Source organism: Myotis daubentonii, chromosome 1 (genome assembly GCF_963259705.1).
Source record: "Myotis daubentonii chromosome 1, mMyoDau2.1, whole genome shotgun sequence".
Classification (NCBI taxonomy): domain Eukaryota; kingdom Metazoa; phylum Chordata; class Mammalia; order Chiroptera; family Vespertilionidae; genus Myotis; species Myotis daubentonii.
In genome coordinates this window covers 230916708-230937312 of record NC_081840.1, presented here as the reverse complement: position 1 = coordinate 230937312, position 20605 = coordinate 230916708, and the positions used below count along the sequence as shown (strand labels likewise).

Below are 20605 nucleotides of genomic sequence, written 5' to 3'. Positions count from 1 at the left end.
AGCACAGCTACAAGGTCAACTGGACCCATGGTCACATCCTCACCCAGAAGGGCGAAGGGATGGGTCCACCCTTCACCCCCACCCTCCTCACAGAGCCGCTGGGGGCAGGAGGGGAGGCCCCAGCCAGGTTCTGGGCACGGGGTTGGGCACACGGTGCAGCATAAACATATGGTGTGGCCACCCACTCTGCACCCCGACACCTGGCTCCTCTGCAGGCAGCGTGACCAGTGGGGAGCTGGGCAGAGAGGCCAGGGGCCAGCTGTCTGGTTGAGGCGGGGCCGTGTTACCTTGGAGACCTGGCCGTGGTGCCTGCCGCCTTCCTAAGCGACCTCAGGGTCCTTAATAACAAAATTTATTTTGTTATTCTATGTATCACTCTTGTGATTCTGTCCATCTGTCCATCCATCCATCCATCCATCCATCCATCCATCCATCCATTCATCCATTCATCCATCCATCCATTCATCCATTCACCTATCCTTTCATCCATCCATTCATCTATCCACCCACCACCCACCCTTCCTAAGCGACCTCAGGGTCCTTTCATCCTTCGGCTCGCCCTCCTGCAGGCGGAGGGTCTCAGGGCCCGTGGCTCCTGCCCTTCCCTCCTCTTCCGTCACCAGGTGGCGACCTGCAGGAACCCCCTCCCCCCAGACACCCCCAGGCCCGGCAATGGCTCCTTCTTGTTTATTTTCTCACATTTAAGCAGAACCTGCTAGAGGCCTGCCAGTGAGGTGGGAGGTCCCGCCAGCTGTGGGGTCCTCTCCCGGAGGCGGTCTGAGAACTCCCGGGGGCTTCTGCAGACCCCAAACTACGCCCCCTTCCAGCTCTGTAGTGGGTGCAGCGGCGGCCCTCCCGCCCCCTTCATCCCATCTCTCCGGGGCTGTTAGGTTTCCAGTGGGAACACCAGGCGCCCGCTCCGGCAGCTGTCCCTCCTGTGACCACCCGCAGCCTCAGGAACCTCCGCAGGCTCCCTAGGGTGCAGGGCCCGTCCTTACAGCCGCTCCATGCGGTGTCCCCCCTTCCCACCCGGTCTCCACCCGAGGAGCCAGGGAGTTGGTTGATAGTCAGGGAGCCTCCTCTCTCTCCTCTCACAGGTCCGGAGGGTCATTCCCACGGACCTGGACCTGGGAGTCTTAGCCACTAACCCCCAAGTAGCCGGGCGCTTCCCCCCTGAGGCTCTGGGGGGCTTTACCTGTCCTGGGGGATGGGGGGCTTTACCTGTCCTGGGGGATGGGGGGCTTTTACCTGTCCTGGGAGATGGGGGGCTGTACCTGTCCTGGGAGATGGGGGGCTTTACCTGTCCTGGGAGATGGGGGGCTGTACCTGTCCTGGGGGATGGGGGGCTTTACCTGTCCTGGGGGATGGGGGGCTGTACCTGTCCTGGGAGATGGGGGGCTTTACCTGTCCTGGGGGATGGGGGGCTTTACCTGTCCTGGGGATGGGGGCTTTACCTGTCCTGGGGGATGGGGGGCTTTACCTGTCCTGGGGGATGGGGGCTTTACCTGTCCTGGGGGATGGGGGGCTTTACCTGTCCTGGGGGATGGGGGGCTGTACCTGTCCTGGGAGATGGGGGGCTTTACCTGTCCTGGGGGATGGGGGGCTTTACCTGTCCTGGGGGATGGGGGGCTTTACCTGTCCTGGGGGATGGGGGGCTTTACCTGTCCTGGGGGATGGGGGCTTTACCTGTCCTGGGGATGGGGGGCTTTACCTGTCCTGGGGGATGGGGGGCTTTACCTGTCCTGGGGGATGGGGGGCTTTACCTGTCCTGGGGGATGGGGGCTGTACCTGTCCTGGGGGATGGGGGGCTGTACCTGTCCTGGGGGATGGGGGCTTTACCTGTCCTGGGGGATGGGGGGCTGTACCTGTCCTGGGGATGGGGGGCTTTACCTGTCCTGGGGGATGGGGGCTTTACCTGTCCTGGGGGATGGGGGGCTTTACCTGTCCTGGGGGATGGGGGGCGTTACCTGTCCTGGGGGATGGGGGGCGTTACCTGTCCTGGGAGATGGGGGGCTTTACCTGTCCTGGGGGATGGGGGGCGTTACCTGTCCTGGGGGATGGGGGGCTTTACCTGTCCTGGGAGATGGGGGGCTTTACCTGTCCTGGGAGATGGGGGGCTTTACCTGTCCTGGGGGATGGGGGGCGTTACCTGTCCTGGGGGATGGGGGGCTTTACCTGTCCTGGGAGATGGGGGGCTTTACCTGTCCTGGGGGATGGGGGGCGTTACCTGTCCTGGGGGATGGGGGGCTTTACCTGTCCTGGGAGATGGGGGGCTTTACCTGTCCTGGGGGATGGGGGGCTGTACCTGTCCTGGGGGATGGGGGGCTTTACCTGTCCTGGGGGATGGGGGGCTTTACCTGTCCTGGGGGATGGGGGGCTTTACCTGTCCTGGGGGATGGGGGGCTTTACCTGTCCTGGGAGATGGGGGGCTTTACCTGTCCTGGGGGATGGGGGGCTTTACCTGTCCTGGGAGATGGGGGGCTTTACCTGTCCTGGGGGATGGGGGGCTTTACCTGTCCTGGGGGATGGGGGGCTTTACCTGTCCTGGGGGATGGGGGGCTTTACCTGTCCTGGGAGATGGGGGGCTTTACCTGTCCTGGGGGATGGGGGGCTTTACCTGTCCTGGGAGATGGGGGGCTTTACCTGTCCTGGGGGATGGGGGGCTGTACCTGTCCTGGGGGATGGGGGGCTTTACCTGTCCTGGGGGATGGGGGGCTTTACCTGTCCTGGGGGATGGGGGGCTTTACCTGTCCTGGGGGATGGGGGGGGCTTTACCTGTCCTGGGAGATGGGGGGCTTTACCTGTCCTGGGGGATGGGGGGCTTTACCTGTCCTGGGGGATGGGGGGCTTTACCTGTCCTGGGAGATGGGGGGCTTTACCTGTCCTGGGGGATGGGGGGCTTTACCTGTCCTGGGAGATGGGGGGCTTTACCTGTCCTGGGGGATGGGGGGCGTTACCTGTCCTGGGGGATGGGGGGCTTTACCTGTCCTGGGGGATGGGGGGCTTTACCTGTCCTGGGGGATGGGGGGCTTTACCTGTCCTGGGAGATGGGGGGCTTTACCTGTCCTGGGGGATGGGGGGCTTTACCTGTCCTGGGAGATGGGGGGCTTTACCTGTCCTGGGGGATGGGGGGCTGTACCTGTCCTGGGGGATGGGGGGCTTTACCTGTCCTGGGGGATGGGGGGCTTTACCTGTCCTGGGGGATGGGGGGCTTTACCTGTCCTGGGGGATGGGGGGGGCTTTACCTGTCCTGGGAGATGGGGGGCTTTACCTGTCCTGGGGGATGGGGGGCTTTACCTGTCCTGGGGGATGGGGGGCTTTACCTGTCCTGGGGGATGGGGGGCTTTACCTGTCCTGGGAGATGGGGGGCTTTACCTGTCCTGGGGGATGGGGGGCTTTACCTGTCCTGGGGGATGGGGGGCTTTACCTGTCCTGGGGGATGGGGGCTTTACCTGTCCTGGGGGATGGGGGGCTTTACCTGTCCTGGGGGATGGGGGGCTTTACCTGTCCTGGGGGATGGGGGGCTTTACCTGTCCTGGGGGATGGGGGCTTTACCTGTCCTGGGGGATGGGGGGGGCTTTACCTGTCCTGGGAGATGGGGGGCTTTACCTGTCCTGGGGGATGGGGGGCTTTACCTGTCCTGGGAGATGGGGGGCTTTACCTGTCCTGGGGGATGGGGGGCTGTACCTGTCCTGGGGGATGGGGGGCTTTACCTGTCCTGGGGATGGGGGCTTTACCTGTCCTGGGAGATGGGGGGCTTTACCTGTCCTGGGGGATGGGGGGCTTTACCTGTCCTGGGGGATGGGGGCTTTACCTGTCCTGGGGGTGGGGGGCTTTACCTGTCCTGGGGGATGGGGGCTTTACCTGTCCTGGGGGATGGGGGGCTTTACCTGTCCTGGGGGATGGGGGGCTTTACCTGTCCTGGGGGATGGGGGGCTTTACCTGTCCTGGGGGATGGGGGGCTTTACCTGTCCTGGGGGTGGGGGGCTTTACCTGTCCTGGGGGATGGGGGCTTTACCTGTCCTGGGAGATGGGGGGCTTTACCTGTCCTGGGGGATGGGGGGCTTTACCTGTCCTGGGGGATGGGGGGCTTTACCTGTCCTGGGGGATGGGGGGCTTTACCTGTCCTGGGGGATGGGGGGCTGTACCTGTCCTGGGGGATGGGGGCTTTACCTGTCCTGGGAGATGGGGGGCTTTACCTGTCCTGGGGGATGGGGGGCTTTACCTGTCCTGGGAGATGGGGGGCTTTACCTGTCCTGGGGGATGGGGGCTTTACCTGTCCTGGGAGATGGGGGGCTTTACCTGTCCTGGGAGATGGGGGGCTTTACCTGTCCTGGGGGCGGGGGGCTTTACCTGTCCTGGGCGTGGGGGGCGCCCTCCCTGCAGCCTGCGCTCCTCCAGGAAAGAGCAAGAATGCTGCTCCCCCTCCAGGCCCGGTGGCTTACCCTGCGGGAAGGGAGGTGCGTGCTCCCCGGGGCTGGGTGCCTCAAGGTTTGAGGTCAGACCTAGCTGTGAACCTGCCTCTGCCCTCCCATCTGTGGGCCTGGACCAGCTCCCCGCTCCCGACCTCGGTTTCCTCACCTATGAGCTAGTTACGGCGACTCCACCTCCAAGGGTTACCGGGGAGCTGGACGGGGTCAGGTGAGCCGCCGCGAGGACCGGGTCCTGGGGGGCCGCTGGCTGTCCTGGGCGAGCGGGCACAGCCCCCAGCATCACCGGTGTCAGCTGGAGCTCCACTGTGGAGACCCTGCAGCGCCCTCGTGGTCCCACCTGGTCTCCCTCCTGTGCACCGGGCTCAGCGTTTCCTTCCAAGTGATTTCCCCCTCCCCATCCCTCCCCCCCCCCCCCCCCCCGCATCCTCGCTGGGGGAGCGCTGGCACGCTGGCCCGTAACCGGAGAGGCGCCATGCATATTGCATGACGCCTGTGCCTCTGAAACCGAGTCCCCCTCATGAATAATCCACCTGCTCTTGCCTCCTCAGGGACATTTTCCTGCACAATCTGGAGGCGCTGCACCCGCCTCGCAATCTCCAGAAAGTCAGTGTTGCAAACGCACTCGACGTTGTGAACCGCGGCCGCGCACTATGCCGGGATGGAGCCCGCGGCCACCGGGCGCGCCGAGAAGATGTTCAGCTACGTGGTCAGAGCCCCCGGCGGCGACGGGGTGGACGTGATGAACGTGGACGTGAAGATCGACACGACCTGGGTCTTCCAGGACGCGGAGGACAGCGGCGAGGAGCCGGGATGGCGCCCGGAGGGAGCAGCCCTCGGGAGCCCCGACGTGGACACGGGGACGCTCCGGAGGCAGCTGGAGTCCTCCGAGCAGAAGCTGCTGGCAGCGGTGGACAAATACGTGAGGTCGGAGTCTGGGCTCAGGAGCAGGTAAACACGCCATGGGGGCCTCTTCTGTGTGTGTTTCCCGAACCCGGGGCAGCAGAGCCGGTAGGAAGGCGTGTTGAATCGTTCCCCTGGCGAGGAAGCGGGCGCACCCACGCCACACGCCTGCCTGCCACGTCCCTGCTCTCTCTCTCCTGTCCCCGGTCTGTGCTGCCCACCGGGGCTGAGCCGGCGGAGAGGTCTCCCAGCTCGCCCGGCCAATGGGAACATCGACGGGAGGAGGACGGGAGAGGCCAGGGAATCGCCCCCTCTCCGCTGCTCTGGGTGACTTTTCTGACTGTGGCTACAACTCAGTCCCGCTCCTGGCTCCCTGTGTGGTCCTGCTCCTGCTGGTGGCCCAGCCCCGCCCCAGCATCACCACCTGCTCCCTGTGTCCCTCCGGCCCAGGGACAGGGGTGGCCGCGGGCAGCCACTAGTCCCCCGGTTGCCCGTCATCTCTGATTGGCCTTTTGGCTCACCCACCACCTGCTCAGCAGGGTCTGCGTTTGTTTCTCGCCGTTGACCCTGAGCTCCCTGGTGTGGAGCCAACACGGTCCTGAGGTTGAGCATGGGTCCAGGCCTCTCCAAAGCCCAGGCTCTTTCGGGATCGCTGTCTGAAGCCTGGCCCAGCGGCATGAGGCGGGCTTTGCATGGGCCTCAGAGGAGAACGCAGTGCGGAGATGCACTGTGGTCATGGCGGGATCGCCTCCCACAGGTTCCCAATAGCCCAGCAGCCAGAGTCTTGGATCTGCCCGAGACTTCGGCCTTTTCTTGTATTTCCCTTCGTTTTAATAAAGGCAAGTCGTTACATGTGTATTTACATCCGCTTTACTATTTTTCTTCTTTATAATACGTTTCACAAGGAGAAATTCACACATCAAAAATTTATTTTGTTATTCTATGTATCACTCTTGTGATTCTGTCCATCTGTCCATCCATCCATCCATTCATCTATCCACCCACCACCCATCCATCCATCCATCTACCCATCTATCCACCCATCATCCATCCATTCATCTATCCATCCATCCATCCACCCACCCATTCATCTATCCACCTATCCACCTACCATCCATCCATTCATCTACCCATTCATTCATCCATCATCCATCCATCCATCATCCACCCATCCATCCACCCACTCACTGATTCTACAACCTGCACCCACTTCCCAAGGGCCACACACTAAGTTGTATTAGTTTCCGTGGCAACCACAACCAAGTGTCACAGGCGGAGCAGCTTAAACATCGGACATTTATCCTCTCACAGTTCTGGAGGCTGGAAGTCCACGATCCAGGAGTGGGGATTAGTTTCTTCTGAGCCTCTCTCCTTGGCTGAGGGACAGCTGTCTTGTGCCTGTGTCCTCACATGGTTGTCCCTCTGTGTGTGTCTGTGTCCTGATCTCTTATAAGGACACGAGGCAGATTAGAGTAGGGCCCACCCAAGCGACCACAAAGGAGATGGGGTCCTTTGTACAGACCCCATCTCCAAATACAGTCATATCCTGAGGCGCTGGGTTAGGACTTCAGTGTACAAACTTGGGGGGACACATTCATCCCATAGCTTAAGTCCTGGGTGCTGGGAGCTGGAGGACAGGGCCCCAGCCCTGGAGAGGGGAGCAGCACAGCCCACACAGGATTGTCCACTCGAATCTTCCTCCAGAAAGATCGACAGTGAAAACCAGGAGGTCAGCAGGCGTGGGGAGGATGGACGGGACACCCCGGCCACAGGAGACCCCTCCGTGTGAGGGAGGGACAGAGCGGGGCACTGTGAGAGATGAGGAGGAGTGGCCTCCGTGGCTGGGGTGAGGCTGTCCTGGACGGGGCGTCCTGGGCCCGTCGGTGGGGAAATGTGGGCTGTGTCCTCTGTTCTCCGAGGGTGGGCTGCGCCAGCCACGGGGCTGGGACTGGAACCCAGGCAGCCTGGCCAGAGTGGCGGCCATGAGGGGACAACGTTATCCCACCCCCTGAGCATGTCTCCCAGCTCCTAGCACTCCTTCCTGCCCTGCACTCTGCTCTGTTTAACTGGGCGTTCATCGGTGCAGAGCTGTACTTCGGTGTGAGTTTCCTGTGGCCCCAGCCAGTGGCTCCAACAGCGGCCTCACAGCCTGCATTTCTGGAGGCAGGGCCTGCGCGCTTCCCTGGCTCAGGTCAGGTGCAGGCGGGCCCTGTGCTCTGGCCAGTGTGCACTCCACAGGCTGCGGGGGCCGGCCTGGCCTGGCCTGGCCAGCGGCCGCCGCTGCCGTGCTCGCTCTGGCCTCTGTCTGCAATGCGGCCAGCCGAGCAGCCCGCACGCCTGCACCTTCTGTGTTCGAGCGCCTGCCCCTCTCCTAGAAGGACCCGTGATTGCAACTGGGACCCACCCACACAGTCTAGGATGATCTCAAATTCTTGAACTTAATCTCATCTGCAGTCTCATTTGCATTTGAAGGCCACACTCACAGGCCCCAGGGATCCGAGCCTAGGTATACCTGCAGGCCATTATTCTGCCTGCCATGGCGAGACCAGTCGTTTTCTGATAGGGATGGCACCAGAAGGAAACACTGCCTCCTAGTTAATGTTCCAGGTTGGTCTCAGGGTCTAAAGAGAGGCCTTTCTTGTTCCGTTAGATGCCACCCCGTTTCATAACAGACCAGAGGTTCCTGCGACAGCTCTGACCGATGACCCTGGGGCCACTCCTCTCGTGCAGTTTGGAAGGGACACGATTATAATCCACACGCCCTTCTGTCGCTTTCGAAGCTCACCCCAGGGCCTCGGAGCTAGAGGAGGAGAGGGGACTCTTGGCTTATTATTAACAAGAATGCATCATTTATTTCATCTTCACAGCAACCTTCTGAGCAAGGTGCAATTGCCTCTGTTTTTTACCGATAAAGAGACTGAGGGTCAGAGTGGTGAATGAGTCCATTTAGGCTCTAGGGCTGGTAAGCGGCAGAGCCAGCAGGCAAAGCTAGGTCCTCGTCCAGGGAAGCCACGTTGTCCTGGATGGGCGGGTCACCAGGGTGGGCTTGGTAAAGGAGTGACGATGGGCAGACCACGCAGGCTGTGCACACACTTTCCACGTGTCCCCTGGTTTCTGTTAAGGAGGTAAGATCGGCACATGAAGGAGACTCGGGTGCTCGGTGCAAGCAGGTGGCAGGCAAGTCTTGGAGGCCCCTTCTCTCCCAGTGGGACCAGGGGCCAGACTTGGCTTCGGGTTTCCCGCGCTCACGCACGCTTCTCCTTTTCGCGTGGCTGTGTCAGCGCTCTCGTCCACGCCAGGTATTACGTTGCATGTGACACACCTTAGCCTTTCCCCTGAAAACAAAAACGCCTGCACGTGGCTTTGCCGCCCCTGCCAGACAATTAGGCCACCTCCAACTTCTTACTTTTGTAGTAATACAGGGGATTTATTTTAATGGCAGAAGCTTTTTTCTTTTTCTGAGCTTAATCACTTCCACAGAAGAGATTCACAGGACTGCAGCGCAGACGGGAGGCAGCGGGGCAGAGGGTTACGAGGGTCAGTTTGGGAATCGGGCAGCCTGGGCTCTGCAGTGCTGTGTGACCTTGGGCAGGCCACCTGGCCTCTCTGGTCTGAGTTTCCTCCTGTGTGAGGAAGGGGTCATGCAGCCCACTGTGGGCTGGCGATGTGAAGACGCATTGAGGCAATGCAGGTGCTTGCTTCAGGCTCAGTTCTTTCTTTTTATTTTTTATTTCAAGAAAAACGATCTTAAATATAATCATGTTACATGCAATAAACATTAATATTTCAAGAAAAATGATCTTAAATATAATCATGTTACATGTAATAAACACCAATCCTATATAATAAAAGGCTAATATGACCGGGAGTTTGATCGCTCGCTATGACGTGTGCTGACCGCCAGAGGGTGGCACAGAACATGGCGGGCGACCAGTGGCGGTGGCAGTGGGGTACTGAGGGAGCAAGGGAAGGAGGAGGAGGAGAGGCAGGGAACCTGATTGGCCCTGATCACTGGCCAGGCCTAGGGACCCTACCTGTGCACAAATTTCACGCACTGGGCCTCTAGTTATTCAAGAAAAATGATCCTAAATATAATAATATTACATGCAATAATCAATATTTCAAGATAAAAGGATCTTAAGTGTAATAATATTATCAAAACTGTACGAACATAGTATGATATCACAAAAGTTGTAGGAAATATTGGAAATCTGCAAATAACAGGATTACTTCTATTATATTCTAAAATATTTTCCCCCCTCTGGCTCTATTTTTGTCTATCCGTTGGTGTTCGTTATATTCCACAAATGAGTGAGATCATTTCTCCAGGCTCCGTTCTTAACCGGAGTCGCCCAGACTCGGGGTTACTGGCTTAGAGGTGAGGTCACTACTAAGATTCCCGATGCATGGTGCCTTCTCAGTCGGAAGAGGTCTTTGGTAGACCATCCCTAGAAAAATACGCGTGAATGTTTTACAAAACGCAGTTGTGTCCGAGTGCGGAATTGGCCAAATAACAACAGAAAGGGGGGCCGGCGTGTGTAAAACCTCCGGCCGTGTTGCTGCGCGCGTCGGACTGAGCGCCGCCTGCTTCCGCTGCAGAATCCAGGAGCTGGAGCTGTCGGAGCAGAAGCTCCTGCGGAGGGTGGACCAGCTGAGCGCCCGCGTGTGCCAGGAAAGGAGCGCCTCCCGCCGGGCCCAGGAGCAGCTGGAGGCGCTGCAGGGGGAGCTCGCCTGCCAGGTACGGCCGCCTTCCCTCCAGCGCCCGTTTCTTTCCCAGCGGGGTCCCCCTGTGTGTGGATGTGGTCGCAGCTAAGACAGTGTGTGGGGGGGCCGGGGAGAGCCTGTGGGGCCTGGGTGAGGTCATCGGTAAAAGGGGATCCCTGCCCTGCTTGCCTCACAGGCTCCCACGGGGACCCCTGGGGTGGGGGCTGAGGGCACGTGGTGACCTGGAGCTCTGGGCAGGGGTTCATTTCTGCAGCCTCCGTGCCTGTATGGGGGAGCCAGCTCTGGCCTAAGGACAGGGAGATGGCTGACCCCTGTCACCACCTCCGGGGCTGGAGTGCAGGTGGGGACTCAGGTAGGAAACAAGGAACGCAGAACTGGACGCTATGTCATGAGGGAGGTGCAGCATGGCGAGCAAGTGCAGGGGGTGGGAGCTACAGAGAGCTGGGCTGGGAGAGTGGGGCCTTGCGGGCAGGGCATGTGAGGTGAGGCGTGGGTAGCCCCCTGGGCAAAGGCACGGAAGTCTGGGAGACATACCAGGACCCAGCAGGGGGTGTAGGTGGGGAGAGGGAGTTGGTGAGACTGGAGGGTTCCCCAGGGGCCAGACCCCAGGACCACTGCGCGGACCTGATTCTGAAGGCGAGAGAGAGCAGTTTTTCGGGGACTTGAGTGGGAGAGGCTTCAGGTCAGGGTTTAAGGGATGTTATTCTAGTTGCATGGGAGAGAGAAAGACGGTGGGGGTGGGGGACAAGTTAGAGCTGGAGGCAGATGGCTGTGTGACCTAGGGCAAGTGACTAAACCTCTTGGGGCCTCAGTTTTCTCATCTGTGAAATGGGAATGATATAGCACCAACACCCTCAAATTGTTATGTGAGTTAAGATGTGTAAAACACTCACAGCAGTGGCCGCTTTTCTAATTAGTAGTGTTTATTGAAATATTCCAGGGGAGAGATGGTGCAGGCAGGAGGGCGGGACACATATAGGAAATACTGTGGAAGCAGATGCAGCGGCACCCCAAGAGCCCCAGGGGCGTCCTGCCCTGGATTGTGACGAGCAGGGCAGCGCAGCGAGGGATTGTCTGCTTGCAGGCTGACATCTGTCAGCGGGTTGTGAAATCAGTTCTGTGAGTCACAGCTGGGTTTACAAATAGAATGGACTAAGAGGCAATAAGAAAGGGCCTCCTGCGTCTGAGCAGGCCTGTTTCAGGACCCTGCATGGGGCGTGTGCATATGGGTATGCTGTCGCCACGTGTTCCTTACAGTGGGTCAGTCAGAACCGCTCACAAAAGCTCATAACTGCGGGTTTAGCCAGTAGCTGCGGGGGCCAGTGGCGATTTCCCCTTCTATTGAACGCCGGGCGCAGAAAGCCAAGTTCATTACCCTCCTTGGCTTGTAGCACGTCACCAGCAGTGTCCCAAGAGGAGTTCTTGTGTTTTTTTTTTTAAAAAATATTTTTATTGATTTTTAAAGAGAGAGGAAGGGAGAGGGAGGAGAGATAGAAACACGGATGAGAGAGAATCATTGATCCGCTGCCTCCTGCACGCCCCCTGCTGGGGTTCGAGTCTGCAAGTGGTCGATGCTCAACCACCAAGCCACGCCAGCGGGGGCCCAAGAGGAGTTTTTAATACAAAATGCAGAGGCGTGTGCGATCCCACCATCACGGATCCCTGTGGAAAACACATTAATGTGCATTTTTGAGCCGTGCCCCCAGTACATGTAAGATTTCCAAGGTGAATCAGACACAGCCCTATAACCAGAGATGCCCGCGGTGTGGTGCGGAGACGGAGCGCCAGGGCGACAGCAAGGGAGATGGCGAGGGGCGCAAGGCTGCGGACCGGAGTTCCGTAGACACTAAGGCCCCCCGATCCCTATTCCGGCCTCAGGACACCTGCTCACTCCTGGGAAACCCCTGTCAGGACCCCATTCCCAGGCGAGGCGTGGGCGTTCAGTGATGAGGGGCTCTCTCAGGGTCCCGCGGTGGTCCCTTGGCCCAGCTACCTCCCAGCCTGGACCTCTGCCTCTCTCTCTCCCCGACATCCGTGCATTTCGGGGCAGGTGTTGTAGGGGTGTGGGCACGAGCTTGTCTGCCCCCCGTCCCTGATACTGGCCCACTGGCGGTTTTGCCCTGTGGCCAGCGTTGCAGGCGGCGTGTATCGGCACCATGGACGCCTCATTTCCGCAGTGGCCTGTGGTCACTCTGAAAGCCCCTAGAGGCAGACCTGTCGGGGCGACAGGGCTCATCCCGGGGCGGGGGCGGGGGGGGGGCACACCAGATTTTCCACCCGGGGCATTGTCTCCAGGCGTACCTGCTCCCGCGGGCCAGACCAGCCCGTGGGCTGCTGCCCGGCTCCTGCCCGGCTCTCGCTGGGTGACTTTGTCTCCCACCACTGGCTCCGGTGCAAGATGTAAGGGCGGGGGCGCCGGAAAGCTCACTAAAAAGTGTTTTATGCGTCATTTTAATGTAAGAATAGTCTCTGATGAACAAAACACCGAAGTTTAAACTAAAGACAGGCTCCCTGGGAGCCGGTGGCCCCGGGCTGCTTCCTGACGCCCGCACCCACCGCCACCTGTAGGTGCTGGAGCAGGAGCGCGCGGCCCGGCGGCAGCGGTGGCGGCTGCGGCGGCTGCGGGAGCAGCTGCGGCACAAGGACGAGGCGCTGGGGCAGCGGACGGCGGCCCTGGAGCGCTGCCGGCGGACCCAGCGGCGCGAGCTGGGCCTGGTGCGCGAGCAGGAGCGGGCCCTGCGGGCGCAGGTGCAGCGGCTGCAGCGGGACGTGGGGCGCCTCTGCCGCGCCGCGGGCCTCCTGCTGGCCGAGCTGGACGCCCCGGCCCCGGGCCCCGCCAGCTCCCAGGACCCGGCCAGCCCCCAGCGCGACCCGGACCCGGATCCCGAGGAAGCAGAGGAGGTGCGCGCCCTGCAGGCGAGGGCCGAGCGCGGCGAGCGGGAGCGGGACGAGGCGGCGCGCCGGCTGCGGGAGCAGCGCGCCACGCAGCGCCAGCTCCGGGGGCAGCTGGAGGACCTCCGCTGCTGCATCTACGGGCTGAAGCTGTCGGAGATCGGCCTGCAGAGCCAGGTGGAGGACCTCGCCGAGCAGAACCGGCGCCTGCGCGCGGAGCTGGGAGCCCAGGCCCCGGGGGAGCCAGTGCGCGGCGCGCCCCCTGCTGGCCACGGGAGCCTGGTAAGTGGCGACACCCCGGGGCAGGAGTGACCGCTCTTCTCTCACTGTCTGGTACAGACACTTGGTTAAGTCCCCGACTCTCCCATTGTCCAGTCTTCCTCTTCGTCCACCCACCCAGCCCCCCTCCCCCGGCCCCTTCCGTCCACCCTTCATTCCGGGCAGTACCTACCCACCCATCCACCCAGCCAGTCCTACTCACCCCCACCCATTCACCCACCTGTCCTCCCATCCGTGTGTCTCCCATGCTCATCATCTCACTCACCCTACCGTCTGCTTCCCACCACTGTCCAGGCAGCCAACCAGCCACCCTTCATCCCTCATTGTCTGACCCCTGCCAACCCATAGCCAACATCTAATGATCCCGGCCGCGTGCCAGGCCCTGGGCCGGTGAGCTCCTGGGCGTGCGGTACTATGTAGCTCTCAGGTGCTGTGCGTCTCCCCTGACCCCCGCTCCCTGGGAAAGCATCACCCCCTTTCGGCCTCCCGCCCCGCACGAAGGCGGTGACGTCCTGCACTGCGTGCGTGTGCATCTGCCTTCCCCTCATGGGGCTGCGCTCCTGGAGGGCAGGCCCGGCTGATGGGGTTGCAGTCGCCCAGCAGCAGGCGCCGGAGCTTGCAGGGCTGCGTGTGGGGAGCACGCGGGGCGGGCCTTCCGCTCTCCCGTTGGCCAGCTGGTGACCTCGGCCAGGTGTCTGACGCTCCGGAGGCGAGGGCAGAGGCCATTGCTTAGTCATGTGACTGATGGACAGGTCAAAGCTTCCATGTGCTCCACTCCTGCCCTGTGCGTGGCTCCCCACGGGTGTCCCGGCGGCATTGTTCCATGTAATGCGCGTGAAGACGGCGGCCGGTGCCGTTACTGTCCTCCCTTCGCCCGTGAGGCTGAGGCTCGGGGTCTGCACGGACCCGCGGTCACACCGTCCTGCGAGTCCAGGTGCTCTGTCTCCTCCGCACTCACCTGCCTCCCGGAAAGAGAGCTGGTCCAGCTCCCTCCCCGGGCCCAGGGCCCCGCTTCTCTCCAGCCGGTCAGTTTGCATTTAAGGAAAAGTCCGTGAGCAACCGTAGCTCAAGTGCCATGGCTCATTAAAAAAAAAAAAAATCAAATTTATCTTCTGACCAGACGATCTATTTCAAAGGAACTGGAACCTGAAACGCTCGCGCGTCTCAGCCCATGCCGTGAGTCCTGCCTGGATCGTGTCTAACGAGCGATTGTCCGTTTTATCTTTTTACTTTATCCTCCTCCTGCCCCCGGGCCGCGTGTCCTGCTCGCTCTCCCTTCGTTAAGTTCATTGGATAAAAGGAAAACTACGTTTTGACGTTGGCACCTGACTGTAATTTTGGAAAATAAATCGTGTTTAGATGGAAACTGTCATTTAGAATCCTTTCTGTAATGTTCCTAAACGTAAGACGATCCTCGAGGCTGCTGGCTTCCGTCCTCATCCGCCCCATCTACCTCCCCCTACACGGAGACTCACTCCTTTCTCTAGGAGGAAGGGTGCGCACCTAGTCAAGAGACCCCACTGACATTTTGGGCATTTTGTGTTTCCATTTAACCCTTAGAACAGCCTGGGAGTCAGGCTGTCACCCACTGAACAGATGGAGAAACTGAGACCCGGCTGTTAAGTGACTTGGCCGTGGCCACTCAGCTACCACGTATCAGGGCCAGGAGGGAACATGGGCCGGACCGGAGCCCTGACTCCAGGCTGGGCCCTTACCTGGAGATGCCAGGCCAGGGCTGGCTCTTGAGGACTGGGGGGCAGCGTCGGCGGGATTCGGTAGCCGTGCGCCACCAGCCCACCAGCCCCTTGTCAGCAGGTGACCTCGCTGTCTCGCCAATTCTCATTTCAAGGTCCCCACGCCCCAGGCTCGGGCTCTCAGGCTTTGCTGGCTGCTGCGGCGCAAAATCCTCTTGAAAATTCCCTAAATGGCCGTAAAGTGGGTTCCCAGCCAGCCTGCCTCTAGCGTTGGGAGAAGCCGGCCCCTCGTCAGCCGGGAGAACAGGGAGCAGCAGAGGCTGCCGTGTAGGGACCGCAGGAGAGAGGACGCGAACCTTCAGCACTGGGGCTGTGAACTGGGGCGAGCTGTGTGCAGGCGGAGGCGGGCAGCCCTGCGTGGACGGCAGCTCTGCCTCCTGGCGGCCGTGGTACCTGCGGGCAGGCTACCGAGCGTCCTGTGCCTCCGCGTCCCCAGGCGTGAGCTGGGGATGACCCTGGGACCTGCCTCCCGGTCGGATGGTGAGGATGAGATGAGGTTCAGAGGAGGCCCTTAGCCCTGTCCCGGTGCATCGTGGGTGGGCAGTCACATTCAGTTTCAGTTGCCATCTTTGTCGCCACCATCATCATCATCTTCACCATCATCTCTTCCTGGGCTTGTGTGGTCCAGGGGGAAGCAGGGTGGACGCAGCCACACTGAGCACATGATCGCTGCCCCTCTCCCAGTCCCGGGGAGAAGGGTCAATGGGACTGATTTGTCTCCACTGGTGGGCGGGACCCCGGGGAGTAAGACGAGACCCCGACCCACACGGGGGGGGGGGGACACGACCACCTGGCAAAGGGGGAGGGGCAGAGGAAGGGGCCCGCCAGCCCCCAGCCCGGAGGGTAGGGTGGCCTGTGACTTTAAAATTAAAATGCTCTAACCTATTGATAAGGAAACTGAAAAGCCAGCCGCTGCCCTCGGGGTCTGGGTCTGGAATGTATGAACGTGGCCGTGGCTGTGGCCATGGCAGCCATGGCCGTGCACCTGTGAGGTCGGCCTCGGAACCAGAGAGCAGTGCACATGCGCAATTCCCCAAAGCCGAGGGGCGTTTCCAAAGGGGGGACCCGGAGCTTGGAGCCCGGGCAGGTCCTCATCTGGGGGCCTCTCTCTGGATGACCCTGGTAACCCGTCTCCATGCTCCCCTGGCCCTCAGCGCCTCAGGACCAAGTGTAACCTCCTGCCCACAGCACCTGTGGCCCCTGCCGCTCTGGCCTGAGCTCCGGGCCGTGCCCAACCCTCCCCTGCCCCACCCGCACCCTGCGCCCCTGCAGGCCCCTGCATGCACCAGGCTCTTGCAGCCTGCACGCCGTCCCTGTGTCTAGAAGCTTCCATTGTCCCCTCCCCAGGCCGCCCAGTAAGTCCCTGCTACCTTCTCCTCATTGGGTGGGAAGGTCATTTCCTCTAAGAGGACTCCCCTGACCTCACGGCATCTCCTTCTCTCCTTGGTGCCCCCGTGGCGACATGACCCACCTCCGGGGGCCCCATCTCACTGGGACAGGCCTGGCCGCCTCTCCTCCACCACTCACCTTCTTCCTCGTCACCAGCTGGGGCCCATTCGGCCCTAAATCCCGGTCCCGGCCACGGCTGGCGAGCAGGTGACTCACCCGGGAGGGATGGGAGGGGGCTTCTGCTCAGGGAATGAATGGACATAAGGAGATGTTTGCGCCACGGCCGCTGGGAAATGGAAACTTGTAGCTGAGGGGACTACCGCAGGGCAATGCTGGGGGTGACGTACAGGCACTGGGAAACGGGCGGGGCCAGAAGATCATTACCAAAGCTGCGTCCATTGCTTGCCTGCTGCATGCCTGGCCTGGTCCTACATTCCCTGCAAGCATCTGCTGATGCCCTACAACAGTGGTTCTCAGCCTTCTGGCCCTTTAAATACAGTTCCTCATGTGGTGACCCAACCATAAAATTATTTTTGTTGCTACTTCATAACTGTAATGTTGCTACTGTGATGAATCCTCATGTAAATATCTGATATGCAGGATGGTTTTTGGTGACCCCTGTGAAAGGGTCGTTCGACCCCCAAAGGGGTCGCGACCCACAGGTTGAGAACCGCTGCCCTACGAGGACCCGTAGGATTACTGATCCTCACTGTGCAGATGGGGAAACTGAGGCAGGGGGCAAGGTCACTCACCCAAGGAGGTGCACACCTCGCCGCCACCCTGGTCAGCTGCTAGCGGCATCTGACGTGCTCTGGGCGTCGCAGTGAGTTACAGGGAAGGCAGTCATTATGAGAAGATAACTTACTGGCTTCATATTTAAACAGTAATTTCCCACATAGAACTTCACTGACGTCAGCAGGTAGCTGCAGGGATCAGTGTCCTTGTCCCCAAACCCGCAGTCCAGTCCGCGGAGGCAAGGCCTTGCCCGGGGCACACACTTCGAAACTTCGAAGTTTCTAGTGCAGGCCGCTCCAAACCCCAGTCCCGGAAGGACGGCCACTCCAAGGACAAACCCGGGCCTGGGAGGAGCTTGGGGAGGTGTTTCTGCTCAGGTCCCGGGTGAAAGGAATTAAAAAGGACTGTGGTTTGCCCAGCTAGCGTGGCTCTGTGGTTGAGCATCGATGTATGAACCAGGAGGACACAGTTCCATTCCCGGTCAGGTACATGCCCGGGTTGCAGACTGGGTCCCCAGGGTGAGGTGTGCAGGAGGCAGCTGATCAATGATACCCTCTCATCACTGATATTTTTCTCTCTCCCCCTCTCCCTTCCTCTCTGAAATCAATAAAAATATATTTTTTAAAAAAGGACTGTGGTTTGCCCGATAAGCAGGGCCCATTGCAGATGTCTCTCCCCCTCCCCGCCGCCCCCCCCCCCCATGCCCTGTGCTTTTTAGCAAGTGTGCGCTGGCACTGGGCTGGAGAGGTGAGCCGACCTGGCCTTCAGAGCGTTCAGGGGAGACAGACACAGGCGCAGACGGTGGCAATGGGTGGCTGGCTGCTCCAGCCAGAGGCTGCGGCCTGGTCCCGAGGGCAGCAGGGAGGCTGACGCCAGGGGATTGAAAGTCACAGTCTCTCATCTGCCAGCGTCAGGCTGTTATTCTAGAGCTGAGGCCATGTCCTGGGTGACAGCGCATCAGGAAGGCTGGGCGCTCCGCCAGCCTCTCTGCCCCGCAGTGTGAGTGGAGCGACCCCTGGTGGCAGTGACCGGACTCTCTCATTGCTTAGCGAGCGCTGGCCGCCCCTCCTTGTGCTGCCTGCCTGCATGTGGGCAGAACTGCTGTTTCACCTTTGACCCTCACTCCGGCAGCAAGCGAGGGCTTTAAGACATCGTGTGAAAACTGAAACACAGGCGGAAGCGGTGAACATACAACTGACGTAAAAGGCCAGATGACAGGCCAGTCACCTGACACAAAAAGGTCAGCCCGGTTCTGTTAGTTAGATTACAAACAGGCCCAAGCTCGAGATTGCACTTTATCCTGTCTGTTTCTCAGATGTTAAGCTCCCTCAGCACTTTTCCTCGGTGGTCAGCATTGGGAACAACCCAGTGTCCCCTGGGGGCGGCGGTCCTTACCTCAGGGGCTATCAGGCAGCCGCGAAACACCCGTCGCAGAAGAACTTGTGAGAAAACGATCCTGCAAAAACATCACAGGAGAAGCACCAATGCTCTTAGAAACACAGCCTCCTGGCTCTGGGGAGACTGTGAGTGCGTCTGCACGGAAAAGGCCCGCAGGGCACCGTCTAGCACACGAACAGCGTGTGTGTCTGGGTTTCACCGAGTTCCTTGTTTTCCTCCTTTTGCTTATCTTTCAAAGTAAAGGTAAAGCGAAAACCATGCAAAGTTACAGGCGAATGCTCCCGTGAGTGGGGAAAGCAGGAAGGGTTGACCGGTCGGAGCGGAGAGGTGCGGAAAGGGGGGGGGGGGAGCCTGGATCCAGTTCAGAGCCCCGAGCTCGGTCCTGTCCTCCCACTGTGTGCGCTGTGTGACCTTGGGCAAGTCACCCTCCCTCTCTGAGAATTGATTTCATCACTTGTGCAATGAAAGGGGTGTAGCGTTGTCTTTTTGGTGCCCTCCATGGGAGGAGAGGTGCCCCCAGCAGGTAGCAGGGCACAAGGCTCTGAGGCAGGAGGGAGAGGGGCTGTGGGAGGAGCAGAGATGGGGTGGGGGGAGCAGACCAAGCCAGGTGGGGGTGGGCCTCTCCTTCAGTGCAGCGGGAAGCATGGAAGGTTGGAAACAGGAGAGCAGCCTGCCCCGTTTGCAGTTCAGTGGGATTGCTGGGAGGTGAGCGTGTGGAAGGGCGGGGCTGGGTTGAGGGTGTGTGTGTGTGTGTGTGTGGCAGGGAGGGGGAGGTTGCCCAGCAAGCAGCAGGCGATGAGCACCCTCCCCCAGGAGTTACGTGCCAGCCAGGCAGAAGGGACAGCAGAGGCAGGCTGCCGGGGTCCAACCCCAGCAGGTCCAGGGGTCCCCAAAGGTGTGGACGGAGTCGGCGAAGAGGGAAAGACTCGGAGGCAGTTGATCAGCAGCCTAGCCAGGATCTCGAGCCAGGGTCTCCAGCCAAGTTCTGGTCTGGATCTCCAGAGAGGTTCTGCTTCGGATCTCCAGCCAGGTTCTGTGGCCATGTTCCCTCGCTAGGTTCTCCAGCCAGGTTCTGTCTGAGATTTCCAGCCAGGTTCGGTCACCAGGTTCTAGTCAGGTTCTCTTGCCAGTTTCTGTAGTCAGGTTCAGTCCAGGATCTTTTGCCATGTTCTCTCCAGCGAAGTCCTTCTGGCTCTAGAGAACGTTCTGTGCCTAGGTTTCGGTCTCTCTTGGTCCTGCCTTCTAAGTCCTGTCTCCTAAGTTCTGTGTCCTAAGTTCTGTCTTCCAAGCCCTGTGTTCTAAATTCTGTCTCTTGCTGTTTTGTTACATCTGTATTTATACCAGTTGATTCAATCCTATCAATCTCTATTACAAAGGTTAGGGCGTTTCTTATCTCCATTCCAGGGAGTAAAGATTATGTAGCTTAAGCATGATTGTTCGTAGTTAAAGTGATTAATTACCCGCCTGGCACTTAGTTGAGGGGTTTTATCCCCTCCCTGACTTCAGGGAAAAATCCCTACCTGGGGAAAGAACCTTTCTCGGAGAGGTGACCTTGGTTAAAACACACAGCGCTAAGGGGAGCAAACATATTAAGAACAGTATGCCATATATGCCAGGTCCCTTGAAACAGCAAGGATGGACCGGCTCCCGGCAGCAGGCCAGCCAGGGTGGGTGGAGAGGCGGCTGGGGAGAGGCCACTGTGAGTGGGAGCCGGAGCCGGAGCCAGGGCCAGGGTGAGGAGTGTCCGTCAGCCTGTGACCCCATTGTGGCCTCCAGGGCCTGTCTCAGCGCTGGAGCCTGAGGGAGCCGGGCGGCTCTGAGCAGGAGGCTCAGCTAGGGGTTGATGCAGGGTCTGCTGGGAGAGGCAGCACCCGGGGGACAGGTGGGGGGGGCAGTACCTGTTCACTTCCGTTCCCCTCATCTGGAACGGCCCCGGCATATCGTAGGGACTTGGTAAATGTTTGCCCATAGATGCACCAGGGAGTCTAAACACCTGCCTGTCTGCAGGCTCTGCCTCCGCATCCGGCTATCACACATGCGTTAAGCACCTACTGTGTGCTAGGCTAAGGTGAGGGCGCAGACTGGATGGAGCCAAGTTCC

At 60.1% G+C, this 20605-nt stretch overlaps 1 protein-coding gene across 1 annotated transcript in view; it reads left to right on the top strand.

The window, feature by feature from the left end:
• Window positions 1–4986: 4986 nt before the first annotated feature.
• C1H4orf50 (chromosome 1 C4orf50 homolog) overlaps window positions 4987–20605 on the top strand; it is a 36932-nt gene continuing 21313 nt past the window's right edge. Inside the window, exons 1-3 of the mRNA XM_059711129.1 lie at window positions 4987–5381; window positions 9933–10071; window positions 12627–13258. Coding sequence (XP_059567112.1) covers window positions 5092–5381; window positions 9933–10071; window positions 12627–13258 — 1061 coding nt within the window. The 5' untranslated portion in view covers window positions 4987–5091. The remainder of the gene's footprint in view (window positions 5382–9932; window positions 10072–12626; window positions 13259–20605) is intronic.